Consider the following 19,314-nt stretch of genomic DNA (forward strand, 5'->3'; position numbering starts at 1 on the left):
CGAGCAGAGAAACTTAGCAGACGAGTTTCCAAGAAAGTATATTCATTTCAAAAAGCCCGTAGGCTGAGTACAAAAATTCGGGTTCGACCCTTACAAGTATGGGGGGCCATCCCGACTTTACAAAATAACAAAAATCACACTAAGGCTCGAGCTCGACCACTTCGGCTTCGGCAGTATCGGGAGCGGTAGGCTCAGCAGTCGGGGCTTCAGTAGCCTCGGCAGCAATGGGAGTAGCCTCAGGGGCGGCTTCGGGGGTGGCTTCGGTCGCCTCGGGTGGACCTCCCTGGTCAGCCCCCGGAGTTTCTGCCTCCGCCTCCGACCTCTCGGCCCCTGCTCCCGGTTGGAGCAGGTTTACATCGAAATCCGGGAGAAGCCGCCGCAGTTGGTTGCGGAAGTCCCGGAAGCCCTGAATTAGCCCGTTCACGCCCTCCTCTGCTAGGAGGTCGTGAAACTCCTCCGACTCGCGGAAGAGCCTTACCGCGTTCTGGGCTTGCTCCCGAGCCTCGTGGTATGCGGCCTTCCGCTCGAGGGTTTTTATTTCCCGCTCAATCTCCGAGTGTCGGAGGCGGGCATTCCCCACCTCCTGCTCGCGGGAGGCCAACGCCAGCTCGGCTGTGGCCAAACGAGCCTCGGCGGCGCGCACTTCGGACCTTGTTAGTGTGTGCGCGCCCTTCTCTTCATCGAGCTCGGCGGTCAGAGCTCGAATTCTTTCCTCGGATGCTCCAATTCTCTCTTGGAGCACCTGACGTTCGGCCTCGGAGGCCTGGTACCTCGCCTCGGCGGCCAGGTACCTCGCCTGGGCCTCCTCGTAACCGCGCTGGCACCTCCGGGCCCGCTCCCGGTAGTCTTGGACTATGTGCATCAGCATTTCCGTCTCATGCAAGTGCTGTAAAAGAGACGAAAAGAAAGACATAAGGCGCTGCGAGTAAAATTTTTTTTACAAATTACATAGACGAAAATTTTACTTACCCGGACGGCGTTGCAGCGGGTAGCGTCCATGAAGGCATTGTAGCTCATGGACTGTATCGTGGCCCGGTCGGCCAGGAGCAGCGCGACCCGGAATATTTCGCGCGCCACTCGAGGGTTTTCGAGGGCTGAATCGCCCTCGAATACCGACCAGGTGAGTGCAAGAGGCACTCGCTCCCCCGAGCCGGATGGGCCCGGAAGGCCAGCATCGGCTGGCCTAAGCGGAGCCGACCCCGAGGCTCCGTGACTGCTCCCCGGCTCGGAGCTAGGGGGCTGGGGTCGGACAAGCGGCCGATCTGACTGCCGCACGACCGAGGCGGGGCGCGCAAGCGCGGGACCCGCGGAACTCCTCCCCTGGTCGGCAACTGAAGCATCCTGCCGACCAGGGATTTGTGCCAAGGGCACCGGGCATGGGAGCACCACCGAAGCTCCCCGGGAGCCCGAGCCCCTGGAATCCGCGCCCTCCCTCTGACCAGCATCGGAATGCGCGGGGCGAGAAGGACCCGCCTCGGCCACTGCTGTCGCCGGGGTCGCTGAGGTCTCCGTGACCTTCTGCTTCTTCCTCGGCTCGGCGGGCTCGCCCGAGAGCTCGGCTGCCCTCTTCTGGAAGCGAGCATAGAGGACTTCGCTTTTAGTCACCATCTTTGCGATATCTACAAAGGCGAACAGGGTTAGAACATTAGAACAGTAAGAAAATAAAAAGAGACTAACTATCCTTACCGTGGGGACGTGCCGAGCTCAAGCCCACGTTCACCAAAGCGTCCTCACATATGAGGCCGTTCAGTAAGATGCCGTCCCCGAGGCTGCGGATGGCGTCGAGGATCCCCTGCTCACGTGGAGAAAGTCTGGGGGATTTGTTGATGGACTTGAGCTGAGCCGGTCCCCACCTGGGGTCAAACCCCCAGGACTGTGCAGAACCAAGGAAGAAGAATTTCTCCTTCCAGCCATGAATGGATGAGGGGGCACCATGAAAAAGTGGCCGACCCGCCCGAAGGGCGATATACAGCCACTCACCGTCTCCCGGATTCGACTTAAAAATAAAAAGCCGCCGGAAAATGTTGACAGAGGTCGGAATTCCGTGCAGTAAGCACAGCGATAGGAAACCGACCACTGTCCTCCAGGCGTTCGGAGTGAGTTGTGCCGGAACCAACTGGCACACCGTCAGCAACTCATTCACGAAGCCGTGGAGAGGAAATCGGAGGCCGGCCCAGAGCGATTCCAGATGCTCTCCGACTCGGCCTACCGGAGGATCGACTATCCGATCCCTTCGCCTGGCGGGCTCCAAGCGGAACCCGTGAAGAGGGAAAAACCACTCTTCGGTCATTTCGACCTCCAGGACACTCATGGTGGATACAACCTCACTGGGAAGAGAACCCATTGAGAGAAAGGGATTAAGAAAGAAAAAAGGACGACCTGGGGAAGACGCCGGAGAAAAGAACTTCGGACCGTGAAAAGCTGGGGGAAGAAAAGCTAGAAGCAGAAGGCAATAGGAAGGGGACGGAGGGCCAGGGGAGAGTTTATATAAACCTCCCCAACGGCCCCGATCGGCAAAAGAAAAGCCGCACCCCGTTGAGATGACCACACGTGTCGGTCCAAAAGACAGAACGACGCATTTAATTAGGGTTAACGCTTCGAACGCCGAAGCGCCCCATCGGATCGTGTGGCCCCATCATGAGCCCACGGCGCAAGGACGCCTCGCAAAAGGTGTCCCAATAATGAGGATTTTCGGGAAAGAAGAGACGCCGCCTATTAAAGGCATCTCGAAGCGTCCGATAATTCAAAATGCGCAATAAATTAAAATTTTCGGAATCCGTAACGGCCCAACTAAAGCTACTTCCCGCGCTCCAGCTGGTAGCCAACTGGAACTCGAAAGTCGGGAGGTAGTGTTGGGGGAAAAACCCCAAGTCATACCGCCACGGAGGCGCTCGGCCAAAAAGCGCCGACCGGAAAGGCGCTCAGCCAAAGAGTGCCGACCAGAGAGCACCAACCAGAGGGGTGCCCGGCTAGAGAGCGCCGATCCGAAAAGATGCTCGGCCCGAAAGTGCCGACCGGAGCGCCAAGAGGCGCTCGGACCAACCAACGACCAAGTAGGGATGCTCGGCTAGAAAGAGCCGACCAAAGGACGCCGACCAGAAAAGCGCTCGATTAGAAGGCACTGACCAGAGAGGAAAGAGCGCGAAATAAAGGCGCTCGGCTAGGAGGCGCTCGACCAAAGGGCGCCGACCAGGAGCATTAGAAGCGACCCCGCCACAGGGCGCCCCATTGGGCGACCAGCTCGGCTCGGCACCCCTGCCGAGCCGATTGCCTTGACCAAATGCTCAACCCCTACCTAACCCCCTGAGGGACTTGACAACTCCACTACAACCTGCCGCTATCTCCAAGCCGTCAAGGCATAAGATCTCCGCAGGTATTTGGCATGACCTGCCATTAATGCATGAGACCCCCTCAAGTCTCCGATGCGCTCAGTCATTTAATGAACACGGCTCAAGACGATCTCCGGATCACGGAACCATCAAAGCGTATGGCTCTCCCTGACCGCCGGTTCACTCGGTAATAAATGCACTTACCATCCATGGACCCCGGGCCTACCACGGCCGGCGGTTCAACCACTCCAACAGGTCCGATCGACCGTGACAACTCCCTGGTTCCGGTCTGATCCGGCCTCATATTCCACTACGCCATTAATGGGCCAAATCGTGCCCAATTATTACAAAAGAGGACAAACTCCCTGTCACCTCCCGGGCAACATAAAATCCCTCTATAAAAGGGAGCCTGGGAGGAAAGAAGGGAGGGGGAGGGAACACAAGTAAACAGCACAGACACAATTAAGCACACTATCCTCTTCATCTTCTTCACCCTCTGACTTAAGATCGGAGGGCCGGCGCCGGGGAGCCCGGCCACCGGCTTTTTTGCAGGACGGGACAGGACAGGACGCACTCTCCTCTCCGCTCTCTCACACCCCCCAGGAGGGCACAGGAGGACGCAGCCGGCCGGCGCACCGCCGTCCGCCCTCCCCGCGGCGGAGCTCCTCCTTCCTCGGCTTCGCGGCGGCCCCCGGGTCCAATTTCCAGCAACAGTTACTATCACAGGAGCACTCTTGATCAAGTTTCGGAGTACTAATGACATCCAAAGAGCAGCTTCGAGGCTTCCATTATTGCAGGCTCTTTACTCTATGGAGAGATTATTTTCATGTCTCGAATCCATGGGATAACAGAACATCATCACACCAAAGGCTCGTCCTAGATCCAATGCGTTTGTATTTTATTTTTACGTCCCATGCAACGTAGTAGAAAGATGAAAAATTTTGGATGAGAAGATAAAGGATAAGGAAATTAGAAAGGGGAGGCTCGATCTCTTAATGCATATATATCTTCTTCTCTTTTTTTTTCCTGCATCTAAGAGTGACTAATTAATTGAACAAAATCTCAAAGCTTGAAAAGAAAATAAATCGTTGATTTTTTTTTTTTTTTTGCTACAACGGATGTCTAATATGTGTCTAGTGTGAATACATTCAAAAAAGCTAAAATACAACAAATCTCGCAGTATTCTAAGCAACTTCCTCTTTCCAACTTACAGAGGTTGATCGGATCCTAGTTCAGGAAATATAAGGTAGTGTATTAGTAGAAATGCAAATGGATCGGATCAGATCGGGCCATGAGTGGCCCCGACTCAATCTAGTTCTTTATTCAGGTTCTAATGTTTGACCCTAACTCAACCAAATAAAAAATTAATCTAAAAAATAACGGGTCGGGTTGGATCGGAAGTCAACAAACACAGACCTGATCCGACAAATAGAATGGATCTAATTTTAGAACCCAATCCAATACTATAGATTTTTTAAAATAGATTCGGTCGGATCGGATCGGATCGGATCGAATTACCGATGAACCCAACACATTTGCAGCGGTTTTGGATGCCAGGCTTGGGGGACGCACGGCCGCTGGCAGTGTCCCGCATGACATGGATATCAAGACAAGATTCTACAGGATAGTGGAAACCATGCGGTGCGACTGCAAGGAGTACGAGTACAATTACATGGAGGGAGCCTTGCTTATGGGAATCTCAATGCAGACAGAGGCGCTGATTCGATCTGCCCCGTTTTTATCGTAAGATATTCATCATCGCGCTTCTAAAGGAGTCAGCATTTCCTCGGGCTATTGGGCGTGTCTGGAGGCAGAGAAGTTCATCTTCCATGTGCTTTTGACTGCCAGTGAGCTGTCCAGATCTAGAAGTGTGCCTCGAGCTTCTTCGACCTGGTTCAGCGGTGGGGGTTGATAGAGGAGTTCTTGTTCCTCGTAAGGAACTCGTCAAGGAGGCCAGACCGTATGGAGCAGAGAATCAGGGCCGCCTATCTAGCTTGCCATTGCTAGCTAGATAGGAATGCCCGGGTATTCAAGGGTAGAGGTGGGCATCCGAGACAGGTAGTGGACATGGCATTGCTTCATGCGGCAGAGGTCCTTGGCATTACCGCATCGTCCTCCCTTGGGTTTAGAAGAATTTGGGGCTCTCATTCTGCTTTTGTAGCGTCCAGAACTAAGCTCATTTTCTGGAAGCTCCTACCCCCTAGTTTTCTTGAGGTGAACCTCGATGGCAGTGTCAGAGAGGATGGATAGGGTGGAGCCGGGTTTGTTATCAAAGACTTGAAGGCCGGATTTGTGGTGGCGGGGGGGCGACGAATCTTCGATCAATCTATGGTCAGAGCAGAGGTCAGAGCTGCGTGGGAGGATTTTTCCTACGCGAGGAGAGTACTCGGTGCTGATTGCATTATTCTGGAGGGGGACTCAGCCACGACGATCGAGTGGATCTAGAAGTCCGACCATGCGACTGGCAGGTGGTGGCTGATTCATGATATCTGTAGGCTTTTGGAAGATTGTGCCTCTATCGGACTATCCATATCTTCAAAAAGGCAAACAGTGTGACGGACTGGGTGATATCCTTCACAGCTCACCACTCTGAAAATTTGTTTAGGATACTCACACTTCGCTACTGTCTTCTATGTATTTCTTCTTTTCTGACTTTATGGATTGTACTCACATCTGTTATGTGTGAGGTGCCGATGTACTTAAAAATAAAAAAAAATAAAATAAAATAAAATAAAAAAAGAGGAGGAGGAGGAGAAGAAGAAGAGTGTAGGTAGATAGAGACTGCTTGAGGGCATTTCGACCAGTGGAACAAAATGGTTCTTTTAACGGTCATGACGGACAAAGGATAGCTGAAGGGACGTGTGTCGTGCGTTACTAAGTTCACATGGAAGCTTCATTATTCTTTTCTTCGTCGATGCACGCAGAAGTTTCACACACCACACGACGCATCTAACGTGCAAGCCATTTTCCTCTAGTATCGTGATTCCGTGAACGCGCGCGCACGAAAACGCAGATGAAAAACCCAATGAAATTCTCAGACTCAAAAAAATAATAAAACAGCGTGAACGCGCCTACATCTGATGGATAACTCTCCCTTGGATCATACCACAGAGGCTGATCGCCGAGCAACAAGGAAAATTAGTTTTATGACCTTCCGCTACCGTTCGTTCAAATTACGGATTGTACGGATTGTAGAGGCCGTAAACAATGCGAGGTTGTTCTAAAAGTTGTATGCTACCTGATGACGTTCATTTGAGGGGCAGAAAATGAACTAATGGTGTGTTCCGAAACTAGTGAGCTATCAGATCAATATCATCATACAAAACCATAATGCCCTCAAATATACAAAGGGAAACAAAACTTTCTTCGGTCTCTCAACCATGCTAAGTACACGTGGCAATTGAAACCAACCAAGTACGCAACAATCAATGCAGCAAATGGCATGATGCAGCAACAAGAATATCATGAACATTCCATCATTTGTGACTTCATATTGACTAAAGCATAATGAATTAGTATAAACAAATGTGGGTGCCAGAGACCATTTTTGTTGAAAGAAGCAGGCACTGTCATGTTGAAGACAATTTATCAGCAAAAACTATATGGTATGAATGGGGGATTCAGTTACCGTATTATAGACCGTTACTACTAACGCTGTTTTCTCTAGCACGACTACACAAACATAGAGGCGAGCAAAACACAAGCACGAAGTAATGCTTCCAAGAAGCTGTACACTCTCCTCAGTAAACTACGAAAATGCAACCAGTGTATTCTAGTTTATACGGGGGGTCGGACAACCAATAAAATTCTCAAATACATAAATGGCTGCGAAGAAATCATGCAAACAACATACAGATGGGTTTGCTATCTGCCTTTTTGATGGTATAACTGATCTTCCACTTTAAGAGTAACCTTGGAACCTAGGATGTGAAGTATGTGCATCACATTGCTGCCCTCATAGCTCCACGGGCTGCCTCACGCTTCATTTCTGCTGCTTTTCCACTCCCTCGGAAGTACATGTATACTTGCTGCAAGAAGAATGAGAACGAAAATTATAAAGAGGATATATCGAAAAACTGACATAAAATCCCTTTTCTAGTACAAATATGTTAGCCTAATTAATAATAGCTCTATCTCCCCATAATAAATGCTTATCATAGTCTAAATCATAAACAAGTGTGAAATCAACACAATTTTCTTTAGACCAAATTTTAAGCGATGTTTTAATTATGAATTTTTGTGACCGGCAAAACTAGTAAATAATAGACTCAAAGAGAAAAAAATAAATAGTTCGACCAGTGATCAATTTTGCATATATGTGCATGAAAAAAGACCTGGATGACCCAGATGCTGAGCAGCGATTCAAGACAGAACAACCCGAATCCAATGAAGTAGAAGATCTACAAGTAGAACAGTATGAAGTTAGATACGACAAGAAGTATGATGTTAGACAAGATATAAGTATTCAAGAGGACTGAAAGAAATGAAACAGGAATCATTTTTACATAAGTCCTAAGAATTTTATAAGTTTTCCTTGGCTAATCTCTGTTGCATGTGCATGTCCACATTTACATGTGCGCGTGTGAAAAATTTTACAGTTGAATTTATCGACTTGCAACACCAAGTTGCCAACTACACAAGGATGTTAGAAGCCCAGCATGCACTACGGACTAGCATTCTGTGGCATCAGACCAAAGGTCAGAAAGTAACTGTTTGTGCTAGGTGGGACCAGCAAATTCTCTCTGCCTATGTAGCTGGGAGTGGTAACCCCTACAATTTACATTAGCAGAGCAGAAATCTGGCAAGAACCATAGCTTGTAAAGCTAAGATAATCAGCAATGTTACAGAGTATTATTTTAGTAGCACTGCAAATTATCTAGAGTCTAGGTGAAGATGTTCTTTTAGCACATCTAACGTAGTTGATTCCATGCATGTTTCATAGATAACCTTCACTTACCCCAACCAAGGCCTTTCCGCTGATAAGATCTATTGCCGGTAAAATACCTCTGTAACAGGAAAAAAAAAAAACATAACAAAAAGAAGAAGGAATTAGCAACCCATGGAAATTGACAATGCACTTCTTCAATGAGTCTATATACAAGTGTTGGTGACAGTCATATTTCTCTTTCGGAGGTTGTAAATTACAAAATAGTCATAAATCTTAAGCATTTAATGAAAACTAATGTAATTTTGACTTGTTCAAAATTTGTCACCTATTTTTTTATTGTACAGAACCACAAGATGTCAAAGCAAGCCAATCCTTTGTAGAAATCACTTTCATTTTCTGCAGAGTATTGTTTCTTCCAATTTCTGGCGAAGCAAAGGCTGGGAACCCATATGCTTTAGTACTTGGATGACCAACATATGAAAGTCCAAGGTTGCCAGAAATCAAGCTTTCCCAGCCCAAGCATCAAAATCCCCTTGGTATGATGGTAACAGTGATTCTGATCATTCCTGACCACTCAAACCCATGTTGAGAATAGTGCAAAGTTTTGTTCCTTGAAAATCCCATGATTCCTCTTAATGAAGAAAACATCATGAGTTCTCTTCCAACCAAATCTCTTACAAAACAGTGAAAATAGAGACCAGAACTCAACTACCAAATCAAACTTTCAATGTCAACCGACACAAATATGTTATTATTCTTCTCTAAAGACCATTAGGATTTCATCAGCAGATCTCTGTAAGTCATCTGGCATGTACGGTTTGATCTTTCAATATAGCATATGCTTGGACTTGCCTAAAAACCTTTCAATTCAGTGAATAATTCAATAACCTCTACTACTGTGTTAGTCCAACCCTTCACATATTGCTATTATAAGAACCTAGATTTCTTCACACTTCAACACTCATATACCTTCATTGTTTGCTTATCAAACTTCATTTCTAACGTCCACTGACAGCTTTATCTCTTCCATTAAAATTAGCCAGCACCACTCAGGCAATCCTCGTTGTGCCAAGCAATGTCAGCAACTCAGCAACCAAGTCATTTCATTTATTAATTTATGAGCACCGAGCAGCTTCAATGCATGCAAACATTCCATAAATGGCTATTATTGCAAAGCTACTGATGGAGTCAACCCATCTCTCTGTTTTGGTTGGAATCTACATTAACTTTATTGGAAGCCAAAGAGCCAAACTTCCCAGTTAGCTAATAACCGCACTACGATAACTCTTTATCATTTCATGCAAGATCAATTTATGCTCTCATGAAAAGTTCCTATTGGCATGCACATGAGATCAAAATCTATAGTATCAGGAGAGTTCGGGTTTTCCTTCTCATTCAAGACCATGTAAAAGTGCATTGAAGATCCGATGGTTGGTCACAAGAGTTTCCTTTACACCTATTAGATTAATAGAACTCTCACTTCAAGCACAAATTGGACAATCATATTTCATGTCATATTGATTGTTGTCAAGCCATTTATTCTCTCAATTTCCACAAGTATTTGCCTAAGATAACTAAAACTTACAGAACACAAGGGGCGTAATCTGAAGTGAGACTGTAAAGTATGCATTCAACAGTGTTTTGAGTGACCTGTCATGATTTGCCCAATTATCTGAACATGTCATAACTACAATATATTAAAGGAGAAGAATTGTAGCAACAAAAATTTGATTATAGTTTCAATTCAGAAAATACTTTCATTTTTTTCTCCAAGCATTAGGCATTAGAGGAACTTACGTCAAAGATTTCCCCTTGAATATAATTGGAGGAGCCACAGCCGAAAAGATGCAGAAACCTATGTGAAGCTGTTGCAAATTAAAGGAACGATAAGTAAGGCATCTACAATAAGCTTGTAATCAAGGTTCGCCGTACCGGTACCGAACCCCGTACCGGTGCCGCACTAGTATAAGCGTACCGAATGTCGGTACGGTACGGTACGCGGTACGTCAGGCGTACCGACACTGGCGTACCGATACCGGTATCCATCAGTACGGATACGGTACGCCCGGTACCGACCTGTACCGATCGGTACAACATACCATGCTTGTAATAATGAGCACCTGAGAAATCAGGAAACCAACTTTACAATACAATAAAGCATAGAAAAACTCACCAGGTAAAGCAGGAAAAACAATCCAAACCTCATAGCACTATCAGTCCTATACGATGGGCAAATGCCATGTGAGCATAGATGTTCATGACTCTATAATATCTAAGAAGTCTTGATGCATCACATGAAAGGTTAAAATCTTCTGAAACTGGCATCATAAAAGGATAATACCTCATGGCACGATAAAGAGGCCGATACCATAAAACGTACGCTCCTGGGACGCCAGAGATAAAGTAGATGATGGCAAGCAACCAGATCTTTACACCTAGAAATTACATAAGCAAAATTAGCTTCTTTTAATAATGATGACATCCTCTCCACGTTGCAGCAGGTAACTCATCAGGCACATAATGACCACGGCCAAACTCTTCAAACGTACCTTCACCCTTAATCCAAGCTGTTGTAACTGCTATAATATTCCAAAAAAGGCATGCAGTCAATCCTGCACAACAAACAAGTAGCAAATATTCTCATTCCAAAGTTGGATATCATTATATCCAGCTTATGCACATCATGTATCATTTAGAATTATTTAAAATATTCATTCATAAAAGTATCCTAAAAATTCTTTTATTTGCCTTAAACTGAATTTCCATATAAAACCATAACACCAATTGTCTCTTCCTCATTATCTACTTTTCTCTCTATCTTCTTCATTTTTGACCCAATCAAGGTTCGTTGTACCGGTACTGGACCCCGTACCAGTGCCACACTAGTATAGCATCGTACAGTATGGTACGAAATTTTTTTGGCATACCGAGGGTTGATATGCCACCCATACTGATACCGGTAATGAATCAGTACAGTATAGTACGGTATACTATAGACCCAACCACATTCCTTACAGGCCACCTTGCTTCATCTGTGAATAACTGAAGATCCAAACCTGTCCAATCCCTCAATCTGAAGCATGGGTATAAATAAAAAAATAGACATCTTTGATGCTCTTTTTTTTGATTGAACCCTTGATGCTCATATTACCAACAAATTCAATTATTGAACAACAAGAACTATGGCCAAGAAGAACATAAGAGGTGATGATTGGTGCTTTTAGGGGGCATTTGGTATCGGGTGATCATCTCAAGATCAAGAAAGATGTGGATGGAGGTGATGAAATCACCGCTTTTGGCTGCCCTATAGTGATCTTACGTGGTAATGATCTCAAATCACCCCCATCCTCAAATCACCGCCCAACCTAGTGATGGAATGTCCGCCTTGAGGCCGGAAATCCAAGATCATCCACCAAGGTAGTGATCTCGGGCTAAAAATTGAGAACAAAAATGCCCCTCAGTATAGCAAAAAAAAAAGGGTATATCAATGTATCATTGATATATTATATCAATATTATATATATATATATCTGTTATTATATTATATTGATAATTATATATTATATTTATGATATAATTATATTATAATATATTCTTAATAATATTATTGTCATATTATTATTCAATGATAATTTTAAATTATAGTAGAACTATATTATTGTACTTTATATTTATATAATGAAAGTATTTAATATCTTACTTCTATTCGCCTTATTTTCCTAATCAAAATAATTATTAGTACTACAAAATATATTATAAGTATAAATCAAATATTATTTCTATAATAATTAATATATCTTATAGGATTAATAATTTATAGGACTAATAAATATATTTTATAGAATATATTAGTAATTAATATATAAATATATGATTAACATATATATTTTTATGGAATATAATAGGGCTAATTTTTGTATTATATAATGAGTGATCTTAGATTTTTATGGAATAACAAAGAGGTTACTCGTGGATATTTGAGAATCTTTAATTATTAAAACATTGCATACCAAATATGGTAATCTTAAATCACGGAGATCATATTAACCCGAGATAAGGATCACTAATGATCTAAGATCACTTGAGCGATCCCATTTGGGTCATCAAATGCTACACGAAGGACATGTTTGGTGTTGCTTATCATTTTTTTAAAAAGTTCTCACAAAAGGAGAAGCTAGAAGCTTGGTTTTCTAGCTTCTCCTAAAAACGATTTTTTTCACTTTTTCTTCTTGTAGAAGCAATTTACAGATATTGTTACCAAAAACAATTATCTAGAAAGCATATTTTCACTTTAAAAGTTACAAAACTACTATTTTTTTAAAGCAACACCGAACATGCCTTAAAAGATTTTCTATGGCAGTTCTAGCAATGTGACAAGTTCAATATGCAACTTACAAAACACACATATGGGCTTCAGAATTTCTTTCATACAAGAACAGAATGACATAAAAATTAATTTCACGCCAGGATAATTAACTAGAAGTTTCCTCCCTTCCAGACCTAAGTTTCAGATGCATATGAAAATGTCCAGAAAAAAAAATGAAGTTCAACTTTTTTATTAAGCAAAGCAAGCAGGTAGTCTCAACATTCCCCTCCCCCCTCCAAAAAAGGAAAAAAAGGAAACTTAAGAAAGCATATAATCCATGAACGAAATATTACCTAACAACGATGCAAATGCAAAATATTGCAATCTCTGCAGGTGGATGGGTATCTCATTTGCAATATCATGATGAATAATGGGAAAGAAAGGTGGCCAGTTTTTCTCCTCGATAACAACACCAGCTGCAAGAACAGAAGAAATAAGTCACTTGGGCTACCATGACAATTAAACTACTTTAGCCTCTCGATAACCAAAAGAATTTTACTGATCAAATAAAAATGGGAGAATTGCTGAATAAGAATACACAAAAATGAACCATAAATCAGTCTAGCACATTAGTTAAGAAAACAATGAAATATTACCCCGTGCTGCAGCCTCTTCCCGCCGTTTTAGTTCCTGCATGGTACAAATTGATAAAACAGTGAGCATAATGATTCTCGCCCATTGACAGAAACATTCTAGACAATAGGCAGTCCCGCAATTTAATCCATAAGTTACAAATAATAAAACAAAGAAAAAATCTTCTTTCGATTATTCTTCCATAACTATGCTAAGTCTACAGATTATTCAGCATAACTAGGGCTGGAAGTGGGCTGGTTTGGGTCAAGCCATGCCCCTACCTGAACCCAGCCCGAATTATTTTTGGGCTTCGGGCTGGGCTTAGGCCCCAAAATTTTTGGATAATCCGGGCCCGAGCCCGACATGAGCCCAGGCCCAGGCCCAATCCGAACCTAATTAGGTCAGTCCAAAATACCCGTTTGGGCCAAAAATAGGTCTGGCCCGAACCTGATTGAAGTTTAATATTTCATAATATTGCTTTACAAGTAAATAAGGTAGCTAAAAATTGGGCTCTCTCCTATAACACAAATAAATGATACATGATACATTATTCTCAGCTAAACCCATTTTAATTTATCCTTCACTTCCTCATTATTCTCTTTACATAACAACATACAAAAATAACTTGATTCAGGCTCCATTTTGGACCTTGTTTGGGCTCGGGATCGGGCCGGGCCAATGACATATCCGGGCCCGGACCGGTCTAATAACATATCCGGGCCCGAACCGGGCCAATGACATATCCGAGCCCGGCCCGAAAAACAAATAGGCTCTACATTTAAGCCCAAACCCGACCGGAACTCTTTCGGGCCAAGCCCAAAGTCGGCCTAGCCCAATAGGCCTTGGCCCGGCCCAAGCCCATTTTCAGCCCTATGCATAACAAGGGAAACAAAATGCACGAGTCCTAGAGTATCTATGCAAACCTCTATAACCACATAAAAGAGAATAACAGTAAGAGATACCTGCTCCTATCATGCAAATAAAAAAAACGTTTACTTCAATTACCTGTTTATCCTCAGAAGAAATCATACAAGGAAAGAATTGAACAATATCATGGTTGTATATGTTGAAGGTTCATCTTATTGAAATACATATATAAACATGTGAAAATAATTTCAATAGACAATCACTTATCATTTCGCCAGAAATTCAATAATAACAATGTTTTAGAATGACATAATTCAGTTGTCTACATTCCTACAACAACCTTCACAAAAATTCAGCAACAACTATGTTTGGCTTGACATAATATAGTTTTCTACTTTTCAGAGACCAACTTTACACAGCAGTGCAAGAATTAAAAAGAAATCAGCCAAGTTCTATAGTTCTGCCAATGTAATATTTATCAACAATCCAAATCAGTTGATTTACTGCTTTCCATATATCAAAGTTTTGAGGTTGAAGAACTTGAAAGTTTGAGATGTTTCTCTCACAAAAACATTTTAACCCTCACAGGTATACATCAAAAGAAGGTTCAGACATTCTCGTAGATTGTACAAAGAGACAATGATTAAAATCAAGGCTGCCTTTGGCAGAAGCTGAGGCTAATGTCATAAATATTTGCTTAGACTTTGTCTTTCAAGAAACTTAATAAGCAAGTAGAACATATCAACAAACACAACTATATTTCAAATATTTTCTGTTAATGAAAATCCTTATTTTTTCATCTTCAAACATGTATTGTCAATCAGTTGTTCAACTCAAAGCCAACGAGGCTCATATCACCTTATCACCCCTAAAACTACTGATAGAATAGAAGCTTCAACATAAGATTCATAGAGGAATATGCCCTTTTTACTTCTTCTAGAGCTGCATTAACTGTATATAATTCATTAAGAGCAACAAATTAGACATGGTGCAATTGTTTATAGATTTCATGCAAATGCCTTGTCTTTTGTTTGCAACACAAAAGAAACAATTAAGAGGCACAACAGAACCTCATACAGCAGAGAACTCAAATGTAGTTTCAATGTCATCTGCAACACTTTAGTTTATCAGAATTTAAGTAGGAATTTACCTTTTCCCTCTTATTTAATTCGGCCTCCTTGGCTTGAAGTTCCTTTTCCCTTTTCTTTAGATCCTACATGAAAATAGATGTAAGGAAACATATCACAAACTCCAAAAGCCCACTAGCACATAAAATATATACACACATAAATAGGAGTTATTGATGCCAGGATTATAGAACCAAATGCTGTACACAAGCATGGTTAATCAAGTGCCTAGCCAACCTTCTCAATTGTTAAGGTACCATTCCCAGCATGATGGATCTAACACATATCTGTAAATAGACCATTCTTTAGTCTTGACCTAAAATTTCCACTTACCTTTGATGTATCAAGAGGAATGTCAACTGTTGCACTGCGATCATCGTAGAAATCAGCAGGTTCTGGAGGAAGCGGTGAAAGCCTGGAATTTGAAGCAGGAGGAACACTTCCTGGGTGCTGGGTTGACAAGTTCATGCATGCTACGAGTCAAGTTCTGCGTTTCCTCATTCCATCAAAATGGTAATTCAGAACAAATAGCTATTAAAAACTTACTGTTGTGTAGAATGGACCCCCACCATAATTTGATTGTCCAGCTACCTTACCACGAACTCTTGGGTCCTGACACAGATAACAACAAAGGTCCAAATGCTGTCAAATATATTTCAACAAATTAAATAATCATACTATATTAGCACAGACCAGAACTCGTCATGAGACAAATGCAAGTAGACAGAACTCTTCCAGTTGTTTTCCCTTCAAGTCATACCTAATGCCCATATAACCTTAAATGATTCCTTACTTCGAAGAACAAATTAATTCTTATAAATAATTACCATTAGTTACTATCTTGCTTGATGAAGCTAGAAAGGAAAAATATAACCACAAAAGAAAAGATATTACACAACATTACTCATAAAGCCTTCACTAGATAAGTGAAGTAGGGTAGTCAGTTAGTTATTAATCTTGTTGCATTTCCTTTCAGGAATATGACAGCTACTTCCCTCTAAAGCAACTACCATACTCTAAAAGCTCATAAAACTCAAATTCTAGTTTGTCATTATCCAATGGCAAGATGTCCCAATACAGAATTTCATACTATGTTGTCTCATCTGAAGAACCCTAAAACTTTCACCAACCTTTTTTTGTGCCCAGGTGATCCTTCTACACTACATAGGCAACTTGCATGGTGTCTGTCTTCATTTTTCTCACCAGTACATACCACAGTGCTACACATGTTTACTTACACATATCTCTAGTGCTTTTGTTGCAATTAAAGATGATTATGAGGACAACCAGCCAATGGAAGTTCTTACCAATGAGCACTGTTTTAAAAAAGCAGTGTATATGTATATCCAGACCCTGACTGCCTCACTTAAGGTTTACTGCACTCTGTTGTGCGTGGATGAGACGCAATATGGGTTCCCAAGTGGCATGAATAAGCCTAAGCCCTGGATATGGAACCCTGCGCCTCCTCGTCTCCTCCTCTGCCACCATGTTTTAGTTTTTTTCTTATTTTCTAGTTTCCTTTACTAAGTTATTTCTATTTTAAATATTTAAAAACAAGCTAGATGTGCCTAGGTACTACAGTATAACTTGACTGCTGCAAATTGCAGTTTCGCTTTATAGTGCAGATTAGTATCTTACAGTACACAGAATAACCACTCGTCAGTCCTGGAGGCATAAGGCACCAACAGCACATATCCACTCAATCTATGCTGAACATACATCATAAATATTCTCTAGGGAACATGAACATAATAAAATCCAAGAAGGCTAAAATAGGCCACCAATTATCAGCTCTATTAACATTGTTAGCATCCTTGCATCAAGTGTCCAGCACTGATAAGTCACAGTTGCAGAATTTCGGGTATCATGAGCTAATACAAGTTTCCTCTAAACGTATGAATCAGGATGTCCAAATGCACATTGTGGGAGATGTTCAGAAGAACAGTATTGCACATGTCCTATCAGCTTTCTTTGGGTACTCTCCCTTCTCAGCTTCCAACTTTCACCAATTTGGTCATCCACTGGCCATACGGAAGGAGGAGGAAAAAAAATCCAACTACTTGAATGCTGAACTTATGAAGTATGATGATTATAGAACATAACAAACATTAAGTGGCACTTAGTGTGAGCAATTGGCACGACTATATTTCTTTGAGTCAGTAAAAGACTATCTATTCCATTGCTTTTATTCAAAACCATGTCTTGCAATGGGAAAAAAATTCACACTTAAACAAATCTAAGAAAGAGCAATTGAACTGCTAATATCATCGATTTTCCAACATATACTGAGGACCCCAAAGTCAAGAAGAATTTGTTTAGGGGTAAATGAAGATCAGAATATCTATGTCCAAATGTAATAGTTGATACTAAATAGTTCTTTGACCTGATAAAATTACATAGACCGATCACATTTAAAAGACGCTTATAGTGCGGTCTGCATATCAGGCGCCGTTATTTTTGTTCATATGAGTTTGAAACCGCACCTACAGATAGAAATTGCCACTGCATGGCATGCTCAAATGCTCTTGTATCCATGGATCCAGATTTAAAACCAAATAGAATAGCCTAACGGTCATCCCGATTGCACTCTCCTTGATATTGATAATCTTCCTTCTTGACGTTTTGCCCCCGGCAACCAATATTTATCGATCAAAGCACCGCAGCTGCTATGCTTTCTGCTCAGTAGAACAAACCATCCCGTCGAAAACCCCAAGTCACACAAGTTCAAAATTAACCACGGGAACATTTACGAAACGAAAATACATGAAAGGAAGGAAGAAAAATATCCATCCTAGTCCAAGGACAAGCACACTTCATGCTGCGGACAAGCAACTCCATAGAATCAGATCCAGCCCAATCCGCGCATAAATTACACCTAAGGTTCCATAAAAACCCAAAATCACAGGCCAAAACCCTAGATTCCGGATCTTCCACAGCCCCCCAATCTCTGCAGTAATTTCTTCCCCAGATCCGGTCGGCAAAGCCCTAACTCGATCGATCCTTCTCAGATCTACAACTTAAAACCGAAACCAATTGGGCAAAAGCAAGAAGAGCACGTAAAAGACACCAGAGAGACAGATCAGGCAAGAGAAATGGAATCGCGAACAGGGAAGGGACTCACCGCAAAGGGATTGACCTCCTCCTCGTCGAAAGGGTTGCTGTCGTAACGGCCCGCCATGGGATCGTCCCCCTCCTACCACGCGAAAGGGATCGATCTCTCCGGAGGAAGGAAGAAATACGAAGATCTCGAGATCCCGCGGAAAATAACGAAGAAGGGACCGGGAATAGTGAGGGACGAGGTTTAGGTGGGAGCTTTGCAAAGGAAAATAACGAAGGGAACGGGAGCGGTGAGGATGAGCTTTGCAAGGCGATTTTTCCTAATTTGCTTCGGCTTGGTAAATAAGTTAAGTGCGCGCGCTCGCTCGCCCTCTCTCTCTTGGTTCCAATGTGAAGACCCTTTATTCCTTTCTTTACCTTTGGGGGTGGCTAACCGTCTACAATAATACGATCTTGGACTTTCACGAGCCGCCCAGTTACGGCGCTCTGAAGCCGGGGGAGTCAGATAGGGAAGAAACGCGTGAAGCGGTAACGATCAAAGAAATGAGTAATGTAAGTAGAAAAATATTACGTATCGTGCAGCATGGTCAAGCTTTAGAACATCAAATCCATAATAAACTCCCATGATATTAAAAATCTTGCAACTTCTAATGTGACATAGCAAATCTATTTATGATTTATTAAGAGTCCATCTGGAATTCAAATCTTGTGTAAAGAACTTTTCATTTACTAGAACTTGAATGGACACAAAAACCATGTATTTAGCTTTTATTCTTCCAAAGGAGACAAATTCAGATTGAAAAAATAATAGCTTTAACACACTCATGAAGCGTTTCTTACTGTGAAGCACATATATGAACCCCAAAAGTATTAGATTGGAAAGACGCTAATAAGCTGACACTCTTAATTTTCTTTCAGTATTTTTTTTAGAACTTCGTAAACACGCCTTATAAAAAATCTCTACCGTAATAGGAATTTGGTGTCAAAATCCAATTCTACGAACATGATCTAAACAGTTCCGTAAGTTGACCTCCAGGTGGTTTATTTAGAAGCTTCTTTTTAGTTCTTTTCCAAAGGTCCTACCAAGGACTATTCTAAGTTCTCCTG

At 42.6% G+C, this 19,314-nt stretch overlaps 1 protein-coding gene across 1 annotated transcript; it reads right to left on the bottom strand.

Moving 5' to 3' along the window:
- Positions 1–6,913: 6,913 nt before the first annotated feature.
- LOC103714619 (secretory carrier-associated membrane protein 1-like) lies at positions 6,914–18,687 on the bottom strand. Its single transcript, XM_008801930.5, has 13 exons — positions 18,272–18,687; positions 15,697–15,762; positions 15,484–15,600; positions 15,174–15,236; positions 13,180–13,213; positions 12,877–12,999; positions 10,767–10,829; positions 10,559–10,652; positions 10,391–10,436; positions 10,015–10,082; positions 8,287–8,335; positions 7,664–7,729; positions 6,914–7,357 (listed from the first exon to the last, which is right to left on the bottom strand). The coding sequence occupies exons 1-13, from the start codon at positions 18,326–18,328 to the stop codon at positions 7,271–7,273; spliced, it is 933 nt and encodes a 310-aa protein (XP_008800152.1). The 5' UTR covers positions 18,329–18,687; the 3' UTR covers positions 6,914–7,270.
- Between the last annotated feature and the right edge of the window lie 627 nt (positions 18,688–19,314).

Source organism: Phoenix dactylifera, chromosome 9 (assembly GCF_051530095.1).
Source record: "Phoenix dactylifera cultivar Ajwa chromosome 9, Ajwa_hap1_PhDact_Kaust_v1.1, whole genome shotgun sequence".
Lineage (NCBI taxonomy): Eukaryota > Viridiplantae > Streptophyta > Magnoliopsida > Arecales > Arecaceae > Phoenix > Phoenix dactylifera.